General features: G+C 38.9%; 2 protein-coding genes and 1 non-coding gene across 3 annotated transcripts; 1 reads left to right on the top strand and 2 right to left on the bottom strand.

Annotated features, from left to right (window-relative positions):
• Positions 1–5,543: 5,543 nt before the first annotated feature.
• LOC130996319 (small nucleolar RNA R71) lies at positions 5,544–5,650 on the bottom strand. Its single transcript, XR_009092503.1, has one exon. It is a non-coding gene; the product is annotated as a small nucleolar RNA R71 (small nucleolar RNA).
• Positions 5,651–6,409: 759 nt separating this feature from the next.
• Positions 6,410–7,372, top strand: LOC130994330 (uncharacterized). Its single transcript, XM_057919378.1, has 3 exons — positions 6,410–6,613; positions 6,695–7,115; positions 7,170–7,372. Exons 1-3 carry the CDS (start codon positions 6,410–6,412, stop codon positions 7,370–7,372), a joined length of 828 nt encoding a protein of 275 aa, XP_057775361.1.
• Positions 7,373–12,489: 5,117 nt separating this feature from the next.
• LOC130994329 (subtilisin-like protease) lies at positions 12,490–14,685 on the bottom strand. Its single transcript, XM_057919377.1, has one exon. The coding sequence runs from the start codon at positions 14,683–14,685 to the stop codon at positions 12,490–12,492; it is 2,196 nt and encodes a 731-aa protein (XP_057775360.1).
• Positions 14,686–21,341: the final 6,656 nt, after the last annotated feature.

The raw sequence follows: 21,341 nt of genomic DNA, 5'->3' as shown, positions 1-21,341 counted from the left end.
CATGTAAGTAAATTTCTTTTAGGCACGAGATTTAAGAAAATATTCATTCTGTTTCATAACAAGTGTCCTAGTTTGTTTTGGTATGAGAATTTATGTGAGTATGATTAAAGAGTAAAAAAAATAAAAAATAATAGAGAGTAGTGAAGTCCATTTTTATTATGTGAGAGGAATAAAATTAAAGTGTAGATGATTAAAGGTAAAAACGTAAAAGGTGGTGGAGTCCACTTACCTTTTTTAGAATTAGGATATATGTTAGGGACAATTCAAAAAGGAAATTATGACATTTGTTATGGGACAGATGGAGTAGTATTTAGGGCGTGTTTGAAAACTTGGTTGAGATAAGGCCATTTGCCCAAACTCAAGAAAATGTTGCTGGTTTTGGGCCAGTAATGAACCGAGGGCTGTGTGTTTGGTAGGAAACTATTAAGAGCTCGCAAATGTATTAAGTCCGCTCGATAACAGGCGCTGCTATCATGAGATTAGCATGAAATGTCTAAAATATCCCTAAAAGAGAAGTGAGCTGCAATGTCAATGCCATTCACACTCTCTCTCTCGACCAACAACCGTCCTCCGTCGCCACCGTCACTACTACCACCACCACCACTCAATTGCAGTAGAATAAGATGAGGGGAGGAAGAACTAGAAAAAGAAACAAAATTGAGTAGAGTGAGGCGAAGAAGAAGAACCACAAAAATGTATACTAATTAAACACACTCTTTCTGCTCCAAAAAAAAACACACTCTTTCTATAATGACTTGCAAATTGTGTACCCAAAAAAATCCCATAAATTAGTCTAATTAAGATGCGTGAAAGATTGGAAGATTCTCAAAAAAAAAAATTGAAGAAGCTAAGAATGACAATACAAATTCAGGCGGTGGTGTGGGGTCCAACACAAAAAAACACACCCCTTTCTCAAAAATTGATAGAAATTAATGGTGAGAGATTAACAAATTGATAGAAATTAATTAGAGCGCACAATTCATGGTGAGAAATCATGGCGTCTTCAAAATTGGAGAGGGCGTCTTCTTCAAAAATTGGTGAGAAATCATTGTTGTCTTTGTAATTGGACCTTTTTCCCAAAGAAAATCATGGAATCTTCTTCAAAATTCATGGTGAAAGATAAATACCAAAGAAATTTAATTGAAGGCAGGGGTTGACGGGTATGGTGAGGTAGGCGAAGACAGGGGCCAGCGAAATATTGCAGGGAATTGGGGGTGGTGGTGAACGAGATCGGTAGAGGGCTGGCGGTGGTGATGAAATATTGCAGAGAATTGAGGGTGGTGGTGAACGAGATCGGCGAGGGCAGGTGGTGGTATTTGGCAGGCGGTGGTTGTCTTCAAAAATTGGGGAGGAAGCGATGGGAATATTGGGGGCAATTGTGCGAAAGCAAAATTAAACAAGATATACTGTAGCACTGAGCATCACTAACCGAGGGTGACCCCCGCATCTGTTTCCTTTGAGGAACAGTGTTTTTAGCTCAGGCCCATGTCCAAATACGGGCCTCCATCTTTATTATACTTACAAATCAAACTGATAAAAAAACCCAGCTAAGGATGTAATGAGGCTTCTACTTGCCTATCAAACTAAATGTTAGTGTGTTAATTATCGTAGATGAAAAAGTGAGAAGATGAATAAAGGGAAAAATCTTTGTTATATAAGTAAACGTAACAAATTTCGTGAGACGGCCTAAAAAGTAACATGTTTCATGGGGCGGAGGGAGTAATACTGTTTAAATTACATTTCCTAATAACTCTCGCAATAATAAATAGTAGTAATATTTTATATATCATAATATTAATAGATACAAATATTAAAACGAATTGCTACGAAAGTAAAACAAATTAATAGAAAAAACTAAATTATAAGTACCAATGTAAATAATATTGTCTTACAATCAACCAGGAATCAGTAACACTCGTGCTCTTTCAACTCAAACCACAAGACCTACAACAGATTACATGAAGAATGTCTACCTAAATTTTTAGTGAATGTGTGCGTGAGTGTTGAGAAAATAAAGGAAACTGAAGATGAAAAGGAAAATTTGTCGTATGTATGTCATAAAAAATGATATATACTGCAATGATTTTCTGCCTTTCCTACATATGAACTGAGCTAAATTATCCATCAAAACTGATTGGCCATTAAGATTGTACTTCATCCGTACCAATAATAATGTCTCGAAAAGATGGGACACATAAATTAAGGAAATGTAGATAAAGTAATTGAGAAAAAAAATAAAGACGGTAATGAAAAAGTAAAAAAGAGATAAAATAAATAATGAGAGAGATAATAGAGAGAGTAGATAAAGTAAATTATTTAATTTTTTGGGTTGAGACTAGGGCTCTTGATCGGTTTGGGTTCGGTTACCCGAATCCGAAATATGTCATATTTCACTAATCGGTTAGGTGTTCGGCTATCCAATAACCGATTCGGTTATTTGGGTATCTGAATACCCATTTAAAAAATTAAAACGCACAATAATTTGCTAGTTAGAGGATTTGAACCCCGGTCTTCAGAAAATACACAGATTAACTTATCGACTAAACTAAAGCTCATTCTTGTACTTTAAATATCACATAATTTTATTTTAGATAAAATTTGATTTTTTAATTAATAATTGAAAAATAATATATATATATATATATATATATATATATAATTAATTAAATAATTTTCAGTTATTCGGTTAACCCGAATCGGTCATTGAGTTAACCGATACCCGAATTTTTTTAAAAGTTATAACCGAAACCAATCCAATAACCAAAAATTTCGATTATTGGATACCCAAACACGAGAATTTCGGTTCGGTTAATGGATTATCCAAAACTCGATAACCAATTAAACAGTCCTAGTTGAGACATTATAAATGCGACGCCCAACAAAATAATTTGAGATGTTATTATTGGGATGGAGGAAGTAATATCTTGATTTAGATTTACGACTTTAGATAAACTCCCTTCAAGAGAATGGACAAAAGGTGAACACAAATTAGTGTTGGAAATATGGTTTTAATACAATTAGGTGAAAATAATTATTTTATTAAATATTTACTATTTAACTAAAATAATTACTAGATGTTAATCTACGTCGCGAGCAGATGAACATGGTATACTTAAAGTCTCAAAAGCGATTTCCGATGAGTGAGATATTGTATGCCAAAGATTGGATGCTAAGTAGGGAAATAATATTTCAAGCTGGAAATATTACTTGTCCCACATTGGAAAAGGAGAAAAGTTCTCTCTTGTATACAAGTTGTTAAGTGCAAGGATTTAATAACTTGTAGGCTTGGAAAGCGGGCTCGCCCTTGCGCGCACACACGCGTGCGCGCCATCGTCGATCGATCGAACGGCCGCCGCCGCTGGACAAGTGACAAACATGGTTTTTGTACCTCAATTCCACATGATTTCTTGCCATTTCCCTTCATATTTTGCTTGCAATGCGTGTTTGTACCCTAATGTTGAGTTTTATGAAGTTTTGATTCCTTGGTGTAGTTTTGGAGTGATTTCAGGAACAATCAAGGATTAATTGGAGGATTTTGAAGACATGAGATTGAAGTACGTCTCAAGAGGAATCCGTGAGCGCAAACAGCGACCAAATCCGAGTTCGAACGAGGGAGAACGAAGCCGAACAAGCGGACTGCGCATAAAGCCCAGGACCCCGCGGTCCGGGCCGGGGCCACGGGCCCGACCGCTGGCCTCTGCTCCAAAATTGTCCAGTAAGTTTTTGGCAATCACCCGCGGTCCGAGCCGCGGCCGTGGGCCTCGACCGCGGTCTCCTCTCATTCTGGCCGCGTTCTTGACCGCGGTTCATGCTGTGGTCGCGGGAAAAAGGCGGGATTGCTCCCTTTGGTGGGCCCAGACGCGATTTTTGCCCCAAAACCCCCTTTTCCCCATTTTTTCTCATATCTATCATCTTTCCCAACATTCAATACACTCTCAATCCTCCACACTAAAACCCTAGCCTCCATTACTACCTCCAACAACCCATTTTAAAGAGCATTGAAGATGAGAGAAGGAAGAAGATTGAAGAACGTCCATTAATAGGATTTGTCACCTCTTACTCTCTCTTTCATTTATGAATTTCTTTGATTTAGGTATTTTGATTGTAAGCATCATAGGCTAAAATCCCCATTTGGTTTGGGGGTTAGGCTAGTAGATTATGTAATGGATTGATTATTATGCTTAATATATGTCTTGATTATTTCCTTGTCATTATCTTTTCAAGCCCTAGTATTCTTTTTTGTATGGATTGTTGGTCACTTTCTATGTATTTCTCATTTGTGATTTGAATCGGGAGAGGATAATCATAATAGATTAGGAGCTTGAAACATATTAACTCAATAAATCGGGAGGTTGAGAGTTGTGTGAGAGTTTATCGATCTTATTGTGCTTTTGGGAGTTATAGGTTAGAAGTTGACCGGGGACGGCAACTATGACCCGTAATCTACCGTTTTAGTCGTCCGGGAGGGGGCTAGAACTAGTTGGGAGATCACTCTAGATAAATAGGAATATCAAGACTAATATTGAGCTAAATTGAAGTCCATTGCTAATCCATCGATGCCTAATCCCTAAACCATCTTCATCACTTGTTTAATTCTCTTTGTTTATTTGATCTTATTTGTCTTTGAAATTGCTAGATAATTGTTTAGATAATCGAACCATTCACCTCATTGTTTAGTCTAAATAGCTCTAGCATAATGACTTAAGGTAATCACTAGAATTTGACTACTAATCCTTGTGGAATACGACCTTGCTTCCCTATATTACAACTATACCGTACACTTGCGGCGTAGTGAAAATAATTAGTGAACAAGTTTTTGGCGCCGTTGCCGGGGATTAGTTTAGTTTCTTTACTTGCGATATTTTGAATCATTGTGCTTAACTACTTTAGACATTTTACTTGCTTTATTTTTTTGTTTTCAATTTTAAGATTGTGTCTTGACTCTTTGCTTCTTTTTGGTTGGTAGGTAGTGTATGAACACAAGGTCCAAGAGTGCACCTCTTATACCCATTGACCTTGAGGTTGAAGCATTTTTCCGACACAACAAAGCAAGAGCAAGAAGAGAGAAAGAAATGGAGGGAAACATGACGGGAAATCAAGAATTGATCCTCCAACTCCAAAGACAATTGGAGGCTATGCAAGGGCGTATCAATGAGCAAGAGGCTCAAAGGAATGCACCACCACCACCACCTATTAGCAATATGTTCCAACCCGTGGTCCAACAAGGGGGAGTGCATGCCCCAAGAATCAATGCCAACAATTTTGAACTCAAGGCGAGTCTCATCAACATGGTGCAACAAAATCAATTCGCCGGTCTTTCTCAAGATGACCCGAATGGACATCTCGGCAATTTCTTGGAGATATGCGATACTATCAAGATAAATTGAGTCCCGGAGGATGCCATTCGACTTCGACTCTTTTCCTTCTCACTAAGGGGCATGGCCAAGACATGGTATCAATCTTTGGAGATTGGTTCCATCACTACATGGGAGAAAATGGCTCAAAAGTTCCTTATCAAGTTCTTCCCTCCAAGTAAGACAATGAAGATGAAGAAGGACATTGTCCAATTTCATCAATTCGATGGAGAGACCTTCTATGAAGCTTGGGAGAGATTCAAAGAGATGATAAGGAAGTGTCCCAACCATGGTTTGGATCAAAACACCATTATTTGCTCATTCTATACCGGGTGTAGTGGTGAGATGCAAAGAGACATGAATGCATCGGCCAATGGAGCATTGTTGGAGAAGAGCCACGAGGAGGCCGCCCACATCATTGAGAATTTAGCCGCAAATATAGCTACCAATTTCCGGGGGAGAGGACTTTTTTGAAGAAGGTGGCGGCTACAATAAGCTCGGATCCGATAGCTCTTTTGATGGCTCAATTGACCGCTATGAATAGCAAAATTGATGCTATGTCCACATCAAAGCCGGAGCCTATAGTGGAGGAACGAACCAACATTGAGGATGTGAACTACATTAACAATAATCGAGGCTTTGGAAACTTTCATCCTCAACACCAAGGAGGGTATCAAGGGCAAGGGTAATACAATCAAGTATTTCAAACAAATCGCCACCCAAATCTTGCCTATGGTAATCCCAACAACTTCTTGCAACCACCACCCGGATTTGCGGTAAGCGATGGTATGATCAAGGAAGAGAAGAAACTCAACCTTGAAGAAATTTTAATGAAATTCATGACGGCCACTCAAGCCCACATGACGAGAACCGATGAAAGGTTGGAGGCTCAAGTGACCCAATTGAAAATGCTTGAGATGAAAGTGGGGCAAATTGCCGAATCCTTAAACAATCAACACCAATAAGGGCAATTTCCAAGCAACACAATTGTAAACCCTAAGGAGCATTGCAAAGCTATTAACATACTAGGTGAGACAACCTTTGAAGAGTCCAAGATGTGCTTGGGAGAGGAGGACATGGTTGAAATAGAGAAGAGCAATGATGGAGGCATTTCTTCAAAAATGCAAAATGATAAGGAAAAGAAGAAGGAAACGTACAAAGCTCCACCTCCTTATTGCCCACCAATCCCCTTTCCTCAAAGGCTTCCCAAGAAGAATGTGGAGATTGAGTTCTCCAAATTCCTTGAAATTTTTCGGAAGGTGAATATCAACATCCCCCTTGTTGAAGCTTTGCAACAAATGCCCAAGTATGCAAAATTTCTCAAGGAAGTTCTATCCAAGAAGAAGAAATTGGAAGAATTTGAGATGGTCAACCTCACCGAAGAATGTTGTGCCGTTCTTCAAAAGAAGCTACCCATCAAGATCAAAGATCCCGGGAGCTTTACCATCCCATGTGATGTTGGTAATGGTCGTTGTGGTAAGGCCTTATGTGATTTGGGAGCAAGCATAAACTTGATGCCTCTCTCAATTTTCAACAAGTTTGAAATTGGAACCATTAAGCCAACCACAATTGCTCTACAAATGGCGGACCGTTCCGTTTCATATCCGAAGGGGATAGTGGAGGATGTTTTGGTGAAGGTTGACAACTTCATTTTTCCGGTGGACTTTGTAGTGTTGGACATGGTGGAGGACAAAGACGTGCCTTTGATTCTTGGACGTCCATTCTTGGCAACGAGGAGAGCCCTAATTGATGTTGCAAAGGGCAAGCTCACATTGAGAGTGAATGATGAGAGTGTTACCTTCTCAATCCACAAAGCTCCCAAGCACAAAGATGGGGAAGAAAGAATGAAAATGGAGGAATGCAAAATGATGCAAGTGATCGAACCTTGCATCAACTTGAAGGAAAAATTGAAGAAAGAAAAGGGAGAGGAGAAAGATCCAAGCTTGGAGTTGAAGCTTCTCCCCACACACTTGAAGTATGCATTCTTTGGTGAGAATGAGATACATCCAACGGAGTAAGACCGTGTACTCCAACTCAATGAGTTAGATGAGTATCATGCATTTGAGAAGTCAAGCCTCTACAAGGAGAGGACAACAAGTGCTAATGACGAGATGATGCAAAAACGGGAGTTTGCACCCGATGATGAAGTCCTTCTCCTCACCTTCCGTCACTCACTACCTTCGAAAAAACCAAGATCAAAATGGTCGGGTCCTTTCAAAATCAACAATATTTTCAACAAATGAGAAATTGAATTGAGAAAGAAGGATGGAAGAACCTTTGTGGTTAAGAAGGAAAGAATCAAGGCATATTTGCCCTTGAAATCAAAAGTTGAAGTGTTCGTTGGCACCATCCCCGAGCCATGACACCATCATGAAGACGTCGAGCTCACGACGTTAAACTAAGCGCTAGTTGGGAGGCACCCCAACAAGGTACCCTTTAATTTTTGCAAGTTCAATAAGTACACACATATATAGGTATTTATATATTAATCTATGTATATATTTATATATGTGTGTGGTTTTTTTTTTTATGTTCGTTTTTTTTGTGAGTCCAAGACAACTTCTCCTTCTCTTTTCCTCCAAACTCATTTTCACTTTGTGTGAAATAAGTTTGGGGGGAGGGGAAAGATGGATTAGTTGTCTCATCTATCTTTTGCTTTATTTGTTTTTGTTTGTTTTTGTTTTATTGTCTTGTTTTTGTTATTGTTGAATAAATGAAAGCTTGAGAGTTAGTTGGGTTGATATTTTTATTTTTATTTTGCTTGGGATAATTGTAGCAAATATTGTGATGATGAATTGATTGGTTTTTGGGCTTATGATTGTTATTTTTGAAAAAAGTTGTTGTGTTTCACGTGTTGATTTTGCATGTAGAGTTTGAACTTGTGACAATGAGCTAAATGTTGTACCTCCAAGAACTTGAAAAAGAAATGAGCTTGTGAGAATTGAGCCTTTGATTGTCATACAATTACAATCTCATTTTGTTCTTGAGTGTAAATCATTTGAGCATGTGTGTTGATCTCTAGAACTTGCCATGAGTCTTCTCTTGAAAATAAAAGTAGATGTGTTGTTAATATTGAAGTGATTTAAGGCCATCTTTGTTAGCCACTTAACTCAAATTGTGTCCAAATTCTCATATGATCATAGTTTACCCCTTTTTTGCCTTTTAGCCTTTCTTTGAATGAACCAACGATAAAGGGGTAGAACTTAGAGTGTTAGTGGTTGCTTTGATGAAAAAATTTGGGAAATGATTGAAATTGCTTATCAAGCTTTGATTGAGTGAAAATCACTAGTCCCCTATGAGCTTAAAAAGAAAAAGAAAGAAAAAGAAATGAAAATGAATGTGAATAAAAGAGCATAAAGAGGAGTGATTTGCCTTTTGAATCATAGCCATGATAGATATCACTAAGGATGAAAAGAAGAAATGTAGGGATTTTGGTTTTTGATTGATAAGAGAAATGATGAAGTTGATTTGTTCATTGTGATTGATAGATTGGATGAGTCACTTTGCCTAAAAAACTACTCACCTTACCAAAGAGCCCTCATTACAACCCAATGAAAGCCCTTTTTGATATTTATTTATAACACATTGAAGTATAGAGAGTTAGGATAAATGGCAAGCTTATGGTAGATTGCATACATTGTTTCAATTTGAGTGCAAACACGTCCAATCTAAACACTTGAGAGTTGAGTGCATCATTGAAACATCCACCTTTGTGAGGATTCAAGCTTGGAAGGCTCTAATGTTGAACTAATTGACAAAGCGGGTTGGGTACGAGCCGCGAACAAGGACTTGGATCTTTGCAATTGGTACTTTAGGTGGTGTTTGGGTCTAAACTGTATTCCTTTTGGACCAAAAACATAAGGTTACTTTGGGCTTTGTTTTGAGCCGAGTAATTACTTGGACCACTTAGAATTGTGTTTCGTAGCCCAAAGCCCATGTGTGTGAGTAATTGAGCAGAAATGAACCTAGAATCAATTTTTTTTGAAGCTGCTCAATTAATTTGAATTTCGTAACATCTATAACAGCCATATGACTGATTAGTTTTCTTAATTGAGAGTTTAATCCCCTCATGCCTGAGAATACTATAAATAGGTATGTTTAGAGCATAACATGTACGCTGCAAATTTGCATTCCTCTCGATAATATGCACTTTATAGCTTACTTAGTTCGACCCTAATTCAATTCTATGGAGCTCGTCGAAATTGTGGTGTTACTTTTGTTGAGATGAAGCCGTTTTACCTTTGGGGAAGAATCGTCGGAACTGAGAGCTTTATCGGGACAAAATTCTTTTTGAGGCATATATTTTATCTCGACTCAGCTATCACTTTGTTTGTTTACTTCTCCGTAATTCAATTTTGTTTATCTCCTTGTTATTTCTGATCCTTTATTTTCTTAGTCCACTTTCTACAATTGTTGTTTGATTTCCTTTGTAAAAGTTTGGACATGTACCCGGTTATTAATTACAATTAGGTAGGTGGATCGACAGTCTTGAGAGCTCTTCTAAAGATCTTCAAGTTCTTGGTGATTATCTGTGAAACAAGCTTGGAGGAGTTCTCTAAAGAGACTCTGATGCTTAATGTTAGTAATGTGACTGAAGATTTAATGTGTGAAGGTTTTCGAAGTGAAAATCAGAAAATATACGATGTTTTTTAGTGAAGTAGCTTAGTACAAGAAGGGTATTTATAGAACAAGAAGAATACCTAATGGTAGATCGACATTCTTACTAGGTGATATGGGTTATTTCATATTCTTAGGATAGACACTCTTTTTCGGATACTACATCAAGTACTATAGTTTTCTGTTAAACTCAGGCAAGTACAATCGAGAAAAATATGTGGATAAAACACACGGGATAAAATATGGAGAAAATTTGTAATCTCTATAAAATTTGTGGAGTTGTTGTGCATCACCACCCTCTTTGAATCATATGATATTTATAGGCTCCAATAAGACCTTTCATCTAATTTCAGTTAAGGAGATGATAGCTACTATTTTCATCATTATTACCACAATATCTAATAACACTCAATTAAAACACAATAAATCTAGCAACTCATACCACACTAGGACGTGACCCTTCTTCAACGTAGTAATCTCCACTAACATATGACTTAAATTACATAAATAAAAATTTCTAATTATATTATTTCAACAATCCCCCTTAATTTAAAATTTCTTCTATGACTCGAAGCAATTCTCTCAATCTTCAAAAGTCTTCAAATTTCAATGGCTTTGTGAAGATATTCACAATTCGATCATGAACTTTCATATATATAGTTATATAATTATGCTCCACTTCATTTTTTGATACGAGATCTCGAATAAAATAATATTTTGTATCAATGTGCTTGCTCTTATTATGAAACACAAGATAAATTCTTGGCCAAATATCTCCGTCGGACCTTCATATGGCAAGTTGAATTATTGGAAAAAACTTCTCAACCATATGGCATGATAAACACAAGAAGTAGCTGCAATAAACTGCAGTTCACATATAGACAAAATCACAATAAGTTGCTTATTTTAATTCCAAGTGCACGCTGAATTTCCCATAAAAAACATGAACCCGATTGTACCTTTTCGAATTTCAATATCACTAACCCAATCACTATCACAATATCCAACAAGCTTGAAATTATCAATAAAGGAATACCAAATTCCATAACCAATTGTATCTTTGATGTACCAAGTACTCCCTCCGTCCCATTATTGATGACACATATTCTATTTTGGGTTGTCCCAAGTTACATGACCCGTTTCGTATTTGGGAAAAAATTAGGAATTTTAATTAACCCCTATATATAAACCTAATGAGTAGCTTTATTTTTACCCTAAAATCATTCCCGCCTCTCTAGAAATATCAGCTGTCTTCACTTTGGGTTGAAACCCTAATTTTATCTTCCCCTCTTTCTTTGCACTCAACTCTCTTCAACTTGCCACATCCCTTGGGTGAAACCCTAATGCAATGCAAGAATCATCTCTCTCTCTCTCTCTCTCTGCACTTGTCTCCCACCTTCCGCTGCCACCCTTTCTATCGTAACCTAGTCTAAGCCGACTCTTCTATGCTTTTGTCTCTCTTCTTTTGTCGGCTTCTCCCTGTGATGGATTTCCTCAGGAAGATCCCCAAATTTTGAGGGAAATTTCTATGCTCGACACTGAAGAACCACTATCTTTCGAGAAAACCCTATCAGAGCCCTAGCTACTTTCTGTTCATGTCCGAAGCCCTATATTCCGAGGGATCTTAGTCCGAGGAGTCTTGGATCGGTGCGAAGGCGTGGATTAAAGTGAAGGTGATGGAAGATAGATGCAGAGAAGAGGCTTGCTGGGCTTCAGCCCAAGTAGGTGACCCTTTAATTTTTCGCCGCCCTCGTCGTCTCCTGACGAACGCCGGTGTTCAGACGGTTCATTCTTTCCTTTATTTCTTGTGTTATGTTGTCTAACTGTGACTCATCTCTTTTGTGTGAGAAAAAATTGGAGGATGTGTTTATGAGCGACGGGATGGCGGCGATATTGAAGATCTTGTTGCCTCTCTTTTATTGGGTGATATTTCCATGATACTCCTATGTGTTTGTGTCTGATATGTGAGATTTATATGCGATTGTACTATATGAGAGTGGTTTTTTTGGGGTTTGAAATGATAAGAACATGCTCATGCTCACCTATTTTGGGTTATCCCAATTTACATCTATGATTCAGAAAAAATGTCTATGAGATTATATAACACATTATCTTGCTAGTTCCACAAGTTATTTATGATTTGGTTTCTGCATGTTTCTTTTGGATCATCTGGCCACAAGTTATTATATTTGAGACCCAATTGAGATAATTGTTTAATCAATTTAGAAATATATGATTTGATTTTAACTTTTATACCCAACGCAGATAATCATTTTATAACATTTATTTTCAATTTTATCAATTAATAATTGAGTAGTTCAAAATTTGAATTTTTGGATAATAAATATTAATTACGAATTTATTATATAATAAATTTTTTTTATAACGGAATTATGAACGAGGATAGAAAATTTGGGACCTTAGATCTTAACAATTTTTCTACCATCAAATTTATTACCAGAACTTATTCACGACTGAATAACAAAGTAGAAAAACATCCAAATACCTAAATTCCAAATCATACAAACATAACTGCGACCGGGCTGCTAACAGAATGCTTGCTTGAACTCCATCTAATCACTCCTTGAGCAACTTCTTTTCTCCCTCTCCCACCGCCCAACCCGCTGAATGTCACACTATACCCCAATTTCTGCCCCACCTTGGAGAATTGCAGCGTAGCCGGATTGACCTTTACATCGACGCCGCGAGGAGCAACGACGCCCACTTTGTACACCGAGTTCGCCTCACCAACGTTGGTGACCGTTCTCGTATAATTCTGCGGAGTTGATCCCAGCCTGATCGAGAACGACGGGTAGTTCAGCTGCGCCTCAGCAATGCTCGATTGCTTCGAGCAAACCACGCCGGGCCGCTGCACAATCATGCTCACTTGTTCATTGCTGAAATTCAAGCCGCACAAGTAGGGTATGTAGTCGTCGGGGCCGAGGTCGTAGACGAGCCCGGGATCGTTGGCCTTGGCCGGATTAACATGCCCTGCGCCCGTTGCGACGACCTCCGCCGCCTCAAGCGTCTCATCTTCGATTGGTTTTCCGTCGCGGTTCACCTGATCCGCAGTGGTCATGATGGCGGACTTTATGGCCGCCGGCGACCAGTCGGGGTGCGCGCTCTTCAGCAGCGCCACGACGCCGCTGAGGTGAGGGCACGACATGGAGGTGCCGGAGATCATGTTGAAGTTGTTTGAACTGTTGTCGAGCGGCGTGTTCCAAGCGGCGAGGATGTTGTTGCCGGGGCCGATGATGTCGGGTTTCAGAATTCCGGGGCTTGCGACGCTGGGGCCCCTTGATGAGTAGTAAGCGACGGCGGGAGCAGGTTTGAGTTTGTCCCCGCCGATTAGGGTTCCTTTGAATACCATTTTGGCCTTAGGGTTAGTGGTGGAATTTAGGTATGCTTTCAATTTGGTTGCGTCTGCGAAGCTGATGTGCGATGCGGGTAGAACATGGGCTTCTGCAGAGACCGTGTAGCTTTGGCGTACAGAATTCAAGAGGATCATGGCGGCGCCGCCGGCGCTCTTGACGGCGACTCCTTTACCTGTTCTTGTGACGAAGCCTCCTAATTCACATATCACTATCTTTCCGGCAACATTGAGATTCTGTAATTGATCATAACTGCAGGGTGCGTACGGGCTCTCGCGGTCGTAGGGGTAGACGATTTCCAATTCAGCCGTCGGGGGGAAATCCCTCGCCGACTCGCCGTCCAGTTCCTCGCCGTTTCCGAGGACTACGGTGGAGGTGAGTTCCCGGTCAAGGGTGGCGGCGCCGACGGTGAGGATCCATGGGGCCTCATTCGACATGGAGCCGTGGTAGGGGCCGCTGTTCCCGGCCGAGCAGACCACGGGAATTCCTCTTTCCATGGCTCTGTACGCGCCGATGGCGATGCTGTCGCTGTAGAAGGGGGCCGTGTTCCCGCCGAGGGACACCGAGAGCACGTCGACGCCGTCCTCGATGGCGGCGTCGAACCCCGCCATTATGTCGCTCTCGGGGCAGCCGGTGAGGGCGCAGACTTTATATATGGCCAGATGAGCGGAAGGCGCGATGCCGGCGGCCGTACCGTTGGCATTGCCGAAGATGCCGGCACCCGGCACGAAGTTCCCGCCGGCCGTGCTGGCGGTGTGCGTGCCGTGGCCGACCTCGTCAGCCGGGGTCCCGGCTCCTCCAGAGCCGAAGCGCCTCGCCCCGATCAGCTTGTTGTTGCAAGCCCCCGGGGCGAGGTCGCACTTGCCCTTCCACTTGGCGGGAGGGGGTGGCATCCCCTCGTCGCTGAACGAGGGGTGGCCCGGCGTGATTCCGGTGTCGAGCAAGCCGATTATGACGCCCTTGCCGTAGTTGGAGCCTTTCCAAAACCCTTCGTTTTGGATTAGACCTAAGAAGTTGGGCGAATGCGTGGTGTGGAGCTGATACACTCGCTCGGGGCGGGCGGAGATGAATCCTTCCTTGTGGCGAAGCGATTCTAACTCGTCGGCCGATAACTTCGCGGAGAAGCCGGTGAGCACGTGGCGGTAGCGGTGCAAAATGCGGGGCGCGGCCGCCGCCACGTCCGTCGCGAAAAATGTGTCGTAGAAGGCATTGAGATCGCTGGATTGAGGCTCGACGTGGACGATGTATGTTTGTAAGGTGTTGTGGTCGGGATTAGGGTTTTGTGCTGTGAGGAGTTGGTTGAAATTCAGGATGCAAAGGAGAGCTAGAAATGAAGGGAACATCACTGCTAAATGTGTGTGATTTATGTAGTTTTTATTAATCGTTTGTTGTTTTATAGCAGTGAACGAATTATAAAGTTGGGAGGGAGGAGATTAGGGTGGATACCGTGGATTGATGGTAAATTGCCGAAATTTGTGATTTATAATTTGATGGATTGCGTATTAAAGGATTAATCATTCAAGTAATTGTTTATCATAAATCTAATAAGATTTCCTTTTGAAATTGTGTTTGATGTAATAATCTACTTTCCTTAGATAGATTACATAAACAAACGTACACAATTTGTTAAATAGGCGGAGTATGACTTTTCCTTTAATAATTCTAAAAGAGATTAGGCATTAATTACTTATATAATATATTTGATTATGATTGCCTAGAGTTAATTGAGGGCAAAAAAAATATAAGATAAGATTTATTTAATTACATCATCTCTAACAATTAATCTATACGTACATATTACGTATGTATATACATAATACCCTTAAAATTTATAGTTCATTTTTTATATATGGTTGGATCATTAATTATTTAAGAGACGGCTATGTATAAGATTTGCTAATCTTCTATATATATATATATATATGGGATGGATCTATGAAGAATAGCCCTCTAGTAAAGAATAAAGAATTAATCTCAACCTTTAGATATACTAGATCCGACGGCATTCAAAATTCGAAAGAAAAAAAAGAACAAAGCGCGTCTAATTAATGTTTTCACCAACTCAGCATGCGGAAGGTCTTTTTAGAGAATTAACCAGAGAGGTAAATCGAGAAGTTCCGATATTCACTCCTCCCATTTTCTCGTCGGTTCAAATATTTCACAGTCACACACACACAAGCACGCACCAACAGGGCGTCGCCCCCTTTTTCACGCCGTCGCCGCCTCCTCCCCCTCCCCCTGCCGCGACAGGTGACGCCACAGCCACCGCCTTCGCCCCACCCATCTCTCTCTCGAATTCACCTCCGTCGTCTCTCTCTCAAACCTTAAATTCCCAAATTTTTCTCTGACTCCACCTTCTTTGATTTTAGGCAACGATGTCGCCATCGCCAGCGCGCCGCCACTTTCGTCTGAAACTCCTTTGTACTCGAGTGAACAGCAGTGACATAGCCTAAGGAAGCTTCAGCCCTTGTGCTCCTAGATTCTCATAAATTAAAGGCCAAAGTACCACCCCTCAACAATCGAGAAAAAAGTTTGATCTCCAATTGGGAATCCTTGAGAAAGATCTGATTTTGATTCAATTTTCTTTTACTTTTCAATTGGTGGTAATTTGATTGAGGGTAATTCAACGATTCAATTGTTTTTGCTTTTCAATCTGGGAAAGAGGTTTGCCCTCAATAATCGAGAAAAAGGTAATTTGATTCATTTTTTTTTTTTTGCTTTATGATGTGGAATGATTTTGTGTATCTGCATGAATCCCTGAACTTAATAACAGTACATATCCGTATACGAGGCAGGATAGATTTACAAAGTTTGGTGGTGCTTGAATTGTTTGGTTTGCTGGGAAAAATTGTTCATTTCTTGTTTTGCATTGAATATTCCTTATAAATTCAGTATATTGTGTAGTTTATTCTTAAATTTTCTATGTATATTCATTAACTTTTGTAGTTTATTCAAATAAAACTGATCTTTATTATGTGTGGTCATGTCATATTTGTTTATTATTCACAATTTATGAGTATCATATAAATTATTCAACAAACTGTATTCCTTATTCACAAAAATATGATTTTTATTCGATAAATCTTGAACAAAATTCGGATACGATTATTCCTTATTCACAAAAATATGAGTCAGGATTACGTAATTCAACACATTATTTTTCTTATTCACAATTTATGAGTCACGATTACGTAATTCAACACATTAATATCCATATTCACAAAATTATAATTCTTATTTGATACGTTTTGAACAATATTCAAATAGAATATAATTATTGTTTATCATACCAAGAAAGTTATTCAACAAATTACTATTCTTATTCGCAAAAATATAATTCTTATTTGGTACGTTTTTTAACAATATTCAAATAGAATATAATTATTGTTTATCGTACCAAGAAAGTTATTCAACAAATTACTATCCTTATTCACAAAAATATAATTTTTATTTAGGTACATTTAGAACAATATTCTATAATGTATAATTTTTGTTTATCGCACAAAGAAAATTATTCAGCAAATTAATATCCTTATTTACAAAAATAATTCTTATTTAGGTACATTTTGAACAATACAATACAATTAGTATTATTTATTGCATAAAGAACGAAAATTAATATTTACAAGTTTTGAAATAACTCTTGATACACAAACATACTAATGAAAAAGTTAATATGGTACAAACACACTAATAAGAAAAATAAAATGCTACATAAATTACTAATTTTATTTGAGCGATTAGGACTTAAATTCTGCATGCATAATTAATTAATGGATAAAAATATATATAAATTAGGGGAAGATTTTATTAGTTTGTGATTACACATTAAAATTATTTGAAGAAAAAGAAAATTTGGATGAATAAAAAACAATGTTTTACGGATTAAAACAAATAAGCGAAATATTAGTAAAAAAAAAAAAGAATTGCAGAATTGTTGAAATTAAATTTATTACTAATAAAAAAGTATGTTGAATGAAAATAAAAATAAAACAATAACAAACAATTAAAAACGTGATGATAGGCATGCATAATATCTTCCAAAAATAAACTAATCATGTTTGACTTAAATATAGGAATAACACGTTAGATTGAATAAGGGAATTACATTTTAACCCTTATCGCCTAAAATAAAGAGTTCAAATTTGCCAAATTGGGACCGTATGATCATCGTGAATCAATGAATAGGATTAATTATTTATTCTTCCTACATTTAGCTTTCTTTTTTGATCCCTTCCCTATATATATATATATATATATATATATATATATATATATATATATATATATTTTCTTACTCTATAAATAATTTAGGAAACAAATCAATTGTTTGATTCTTTTTAAATAGCAACTAATTATGAACAATAGGGTCAAATGGCCCTATTCAACATACAACATCAAATTTTGTCCACCATTTGAAAAAACATAAATTTTGGCCATTTTTTGTATGTCATGACTATTCTACCCTTCTCTCTCTCTCTCCTCTCTCTTTCTCATCTCGGTTGCCGCTCTCTCCTCTCTCTTTCTCATCTCCCTCTCTCTTTCTCATCTCCCTCTCTCTCTCTCTCTCCAGCGGCGCCGAGCTTGAAGAATTCGTCGGAGCTCTCGCGGCTTGGACAGACTTCGTCGGAGTAGAGGATGAGGCGGCAGCGGTGGAGGAGATCCGGTCCTCTGAAATCGGCGGCGTGGAGGAGGTCGGTCAGGTGGCGGAGGATGAGGCGGCGACGAAGGCAGATCTGATCTGATAAGGCGGCGGATCTGATCTGATGAGGCGGCGGCGGTGGATCTGATCTGATCGTTGCGCCGCCTCCTCCATCGGCAGATCTGATCTTCACCTCCTTCGATTTCAGCCATCGACTGATCTGATCTGATCTGATCTGTGCTGCACGTATGGCACTTATGGCACTATTAGTGCCATAAGTGCCATAAGTGCACACTTCCCCCTAGGGTTTAGATTCCATTTAGGGTTTAGATTATCCATTTGGGGTTTAGATGTTCCATTTAGGGTTTAGATTATCTATTTAGGGTTTAGATGTTCCATTTAGGGTTTAAATGATGTTGTTTCTGTATTTGTGCTGCACGTATGGCACTTATGGCACTAATAGTGCCATAAGTGCCTAACCCGACCCGACACGCGACCCGCGTGCCTGATCCTACCCGGTCCGCCTCATTAAGGGTAAAAACGTCCAAATCAATAAAAATGGCCAAAATTTGTGTTTTTTCAATGTGTGACCATAAATTGTGTTTTATGCTTCATTTTGGCTACTTCAAAATTTTACTCATCATAATTCATAACATATTCAACAATATACAATTTAATCGTGCATAATATTTTAATAGACAACGGTTTTCAATTGTTGTCTATTAGCGAAATTCTTGTAGTGATCAATTAATAAATATGAGTATACAAAAACAACAAAAATTACATGTCCACTTAAATATATATATATATATTTATTAGATTTTTTCTTGGTAAATTTTTTGTGAATATGCGTGTAAGTAAGGTACACATAATTTACTTATTAAACTAGTGAAAATAATACTCCTAAAATAGTGAAAATAACGCTCCCTACCTTAGGTTAAAAGCGTTGGCTCGTTTTTTATTTTGATTTGTATTGTTAAAATTGACTCGGTTTATAAATGACAATAATTAACTATTAAAAAATGTGGATCCTACCATTTTTATTCAATTTACACATTCTTTTTAATCTTTGAAAAAAAAATAAAAATAGTCAATTTTAGTGGAACATTGGAATAATAAAAATTTAGCATGTGTTCATCAATGATTGATTATACTCCCTCTATCCCATGAAATGAGTCCGTTCTTCCATTTTGAAATCTCCAAAAAAGATAGTCCATTTTTTAAAATATGATTATATATATAAAAATGGCATTGATCGATGATGATAAATAGTAGTAATACTTAACAATATTATATATATGTAAACATAGATGCATATTATATAAACATAAGATGCATTAAATTTAAATTATGTGTGGTTTGTACTTTTACCATTTTGTTTATTCCTTGCCATTCTTTTTCTCTTCTTCTTTGGCTGTTGCTTCTTCCTCTTCATCGTTATTTTGAATAAGTGAAAAAAGTAAATGCAAATGCATATTATCTCAATATAATATGGATGATATCTAAATTATTTATAATTTTTACCCTTTCCATATCACTTTCTTCTTTTTTCTTGTCCTGTTCATTCTGTTTATGTATATTTATGTATTAATTTTTTTTTTGATCAGTAAAGTAAAACTTTTATTGAAAGAAAATGGATCAAGGCATCAGGAATGCCAATCAAAACAATAAAACAAGTTTAAAGTCTTTGGAACACCAAGAAGTAAAAGGAATTCCTAACTCCATGATTTTGTAGGCCTCGTTCCAACTCCAAAGTCTCCCCTTAATCTGTAATACAAGTCTATCAATATCCCAAGCCTTGTCCTGAAAACGACTACCATTCCTGCTTTCCCAGAGCAACCACACTGTTCCCACCCACAAAGCTTTAAGCAGTCTTCTTTCTCTCTTCTTTTTTCCAGCCGCGATGAAAGAAATGAAATGTTGAAAGATACCTCTCGGATTTGCCGTTTTGATGTCGAGCCATTGAAAGATCTGATCCCATACCGCCGCTGCTTTCGAGCAATGGAGGAACAGGTGTTCCGTCGTTTCCTCACTAGAAACACATGCATTGCACCATCTCTCCTCCACGCTGATCTGAACATTTCTTCTACTCAAATTATCGCATGTTGCCAATCTGTTCCTAAGACATCTCCATGCCGTCACCTTGGCTTTATTTGGTGTTGGGGCCTTCCAAACCTTTGCCATCTCCAAAGGTAAAACTTGTTGCTCCTGTCTTGTTTTTGCCACAATTTCATATGCCGACTTGATTGTGAAGCATCCATCTGGTGTCGCCTTCCAGTTCCATCCGTCTGTTACATCTACACAAGGAGCAAAATCAGCAATCACCAACCGGAGATCCTCCACAAGTCCTTTCTCCCTCTCCCTTAACTCCATCCTCCACTCGACCCTCCATACCCACGCCCCTCCCTCCCAAGACCCGCTTTCACCAACCATCTTTTTCTTGTTCAGGCTCAAATAATACAATCTCGAAAACACAAACTTAAGGGGTTTGTCTATCGCCCACACATCCTCCCAGAAGCTGATCTCAAGCCCGTCCCCAATTCTTCGCCTCAAATTATTGATGAACCATCGCTCTCTCCTCCCTCCTCCCTTTTCCACAATTTTTTGCCACCACCCTTTCTGTCCACCTCTTCCCGCCACCGAACATTCTCCCCCTTCCCCCCACACTAGCTCCCCATAAAGCGATTTGATCACCCTTACCCACAGAGCTTTCCCCTCCCCCAAAAACCTCCAGAGCCACTTACTTAACAGCACCTGATTAAACCAATCGATATTCCGAAACCCCAGACCTCCTGAATCCTTGTTGAAGCACAAGGCATTCCACTTAAACCAGGTGATACCGCCCGTCTGTGTACCTCCTCCCCACAAAAATTTTGAGAACAGTGAATTAAGTTCCTTAATCACCGCTTTAGGTATGAAAGCGAGGGATAATTGATAGACCGGGATGGATTGCAACACTGACTTGACTAGAGTAATTCGTCCTGCCAGCGAAAGATGTCTCTTCTTCCAGCTTGCCACTTTGTTTGAAACTTTTTCAACCAAAAACTTCCAATCTCCAACACCATTGCTGCGCCTCCCCACTTTAGTACCCAAGTAGTTGCACGGAAAGGATCCGATCTTGCACCTGAGGAGCGAAGCCATCTCCTCTCAACTGCGTCATCGACTCCCACTGTCAGAAGACAACTTTTGTCGAAATTTACAGCTAAACCCGAGACGAACTGGAAGAGAATCAGGAGTTTCTTCACGCTCTCCATATTTCTGTCATCTGCCTCCAACAAGAAGATAGTATCGTCCGCGTACTGTAGATGTGAAATGGACACTTTATCCTTGCCAATCTTCGCCGGAACCAGGAACTGC

Source organism: Salvia miltiorrhiza, chromosome 7 (genome assembly GCF_028751815.1).
Source record: "Salvia miltiorrhiza cultivar Shanhuang (shh) chromosome 7, IMPLAD_Smil_shh, whole genome shotgun sequence".
Taxonomy (NCBI): domain Eukaryota; kingdom Viridiplantae; phylum Streptophyta; class Magnoliopsida; order Lamiales; family Lamiaceae; genus Salvia; species Salvia miltiorrhiza.
Note: the sequence above shows the minus strand (reverse complement) of the source record. Positions and strands in the feature narration are given on the sequence as shown.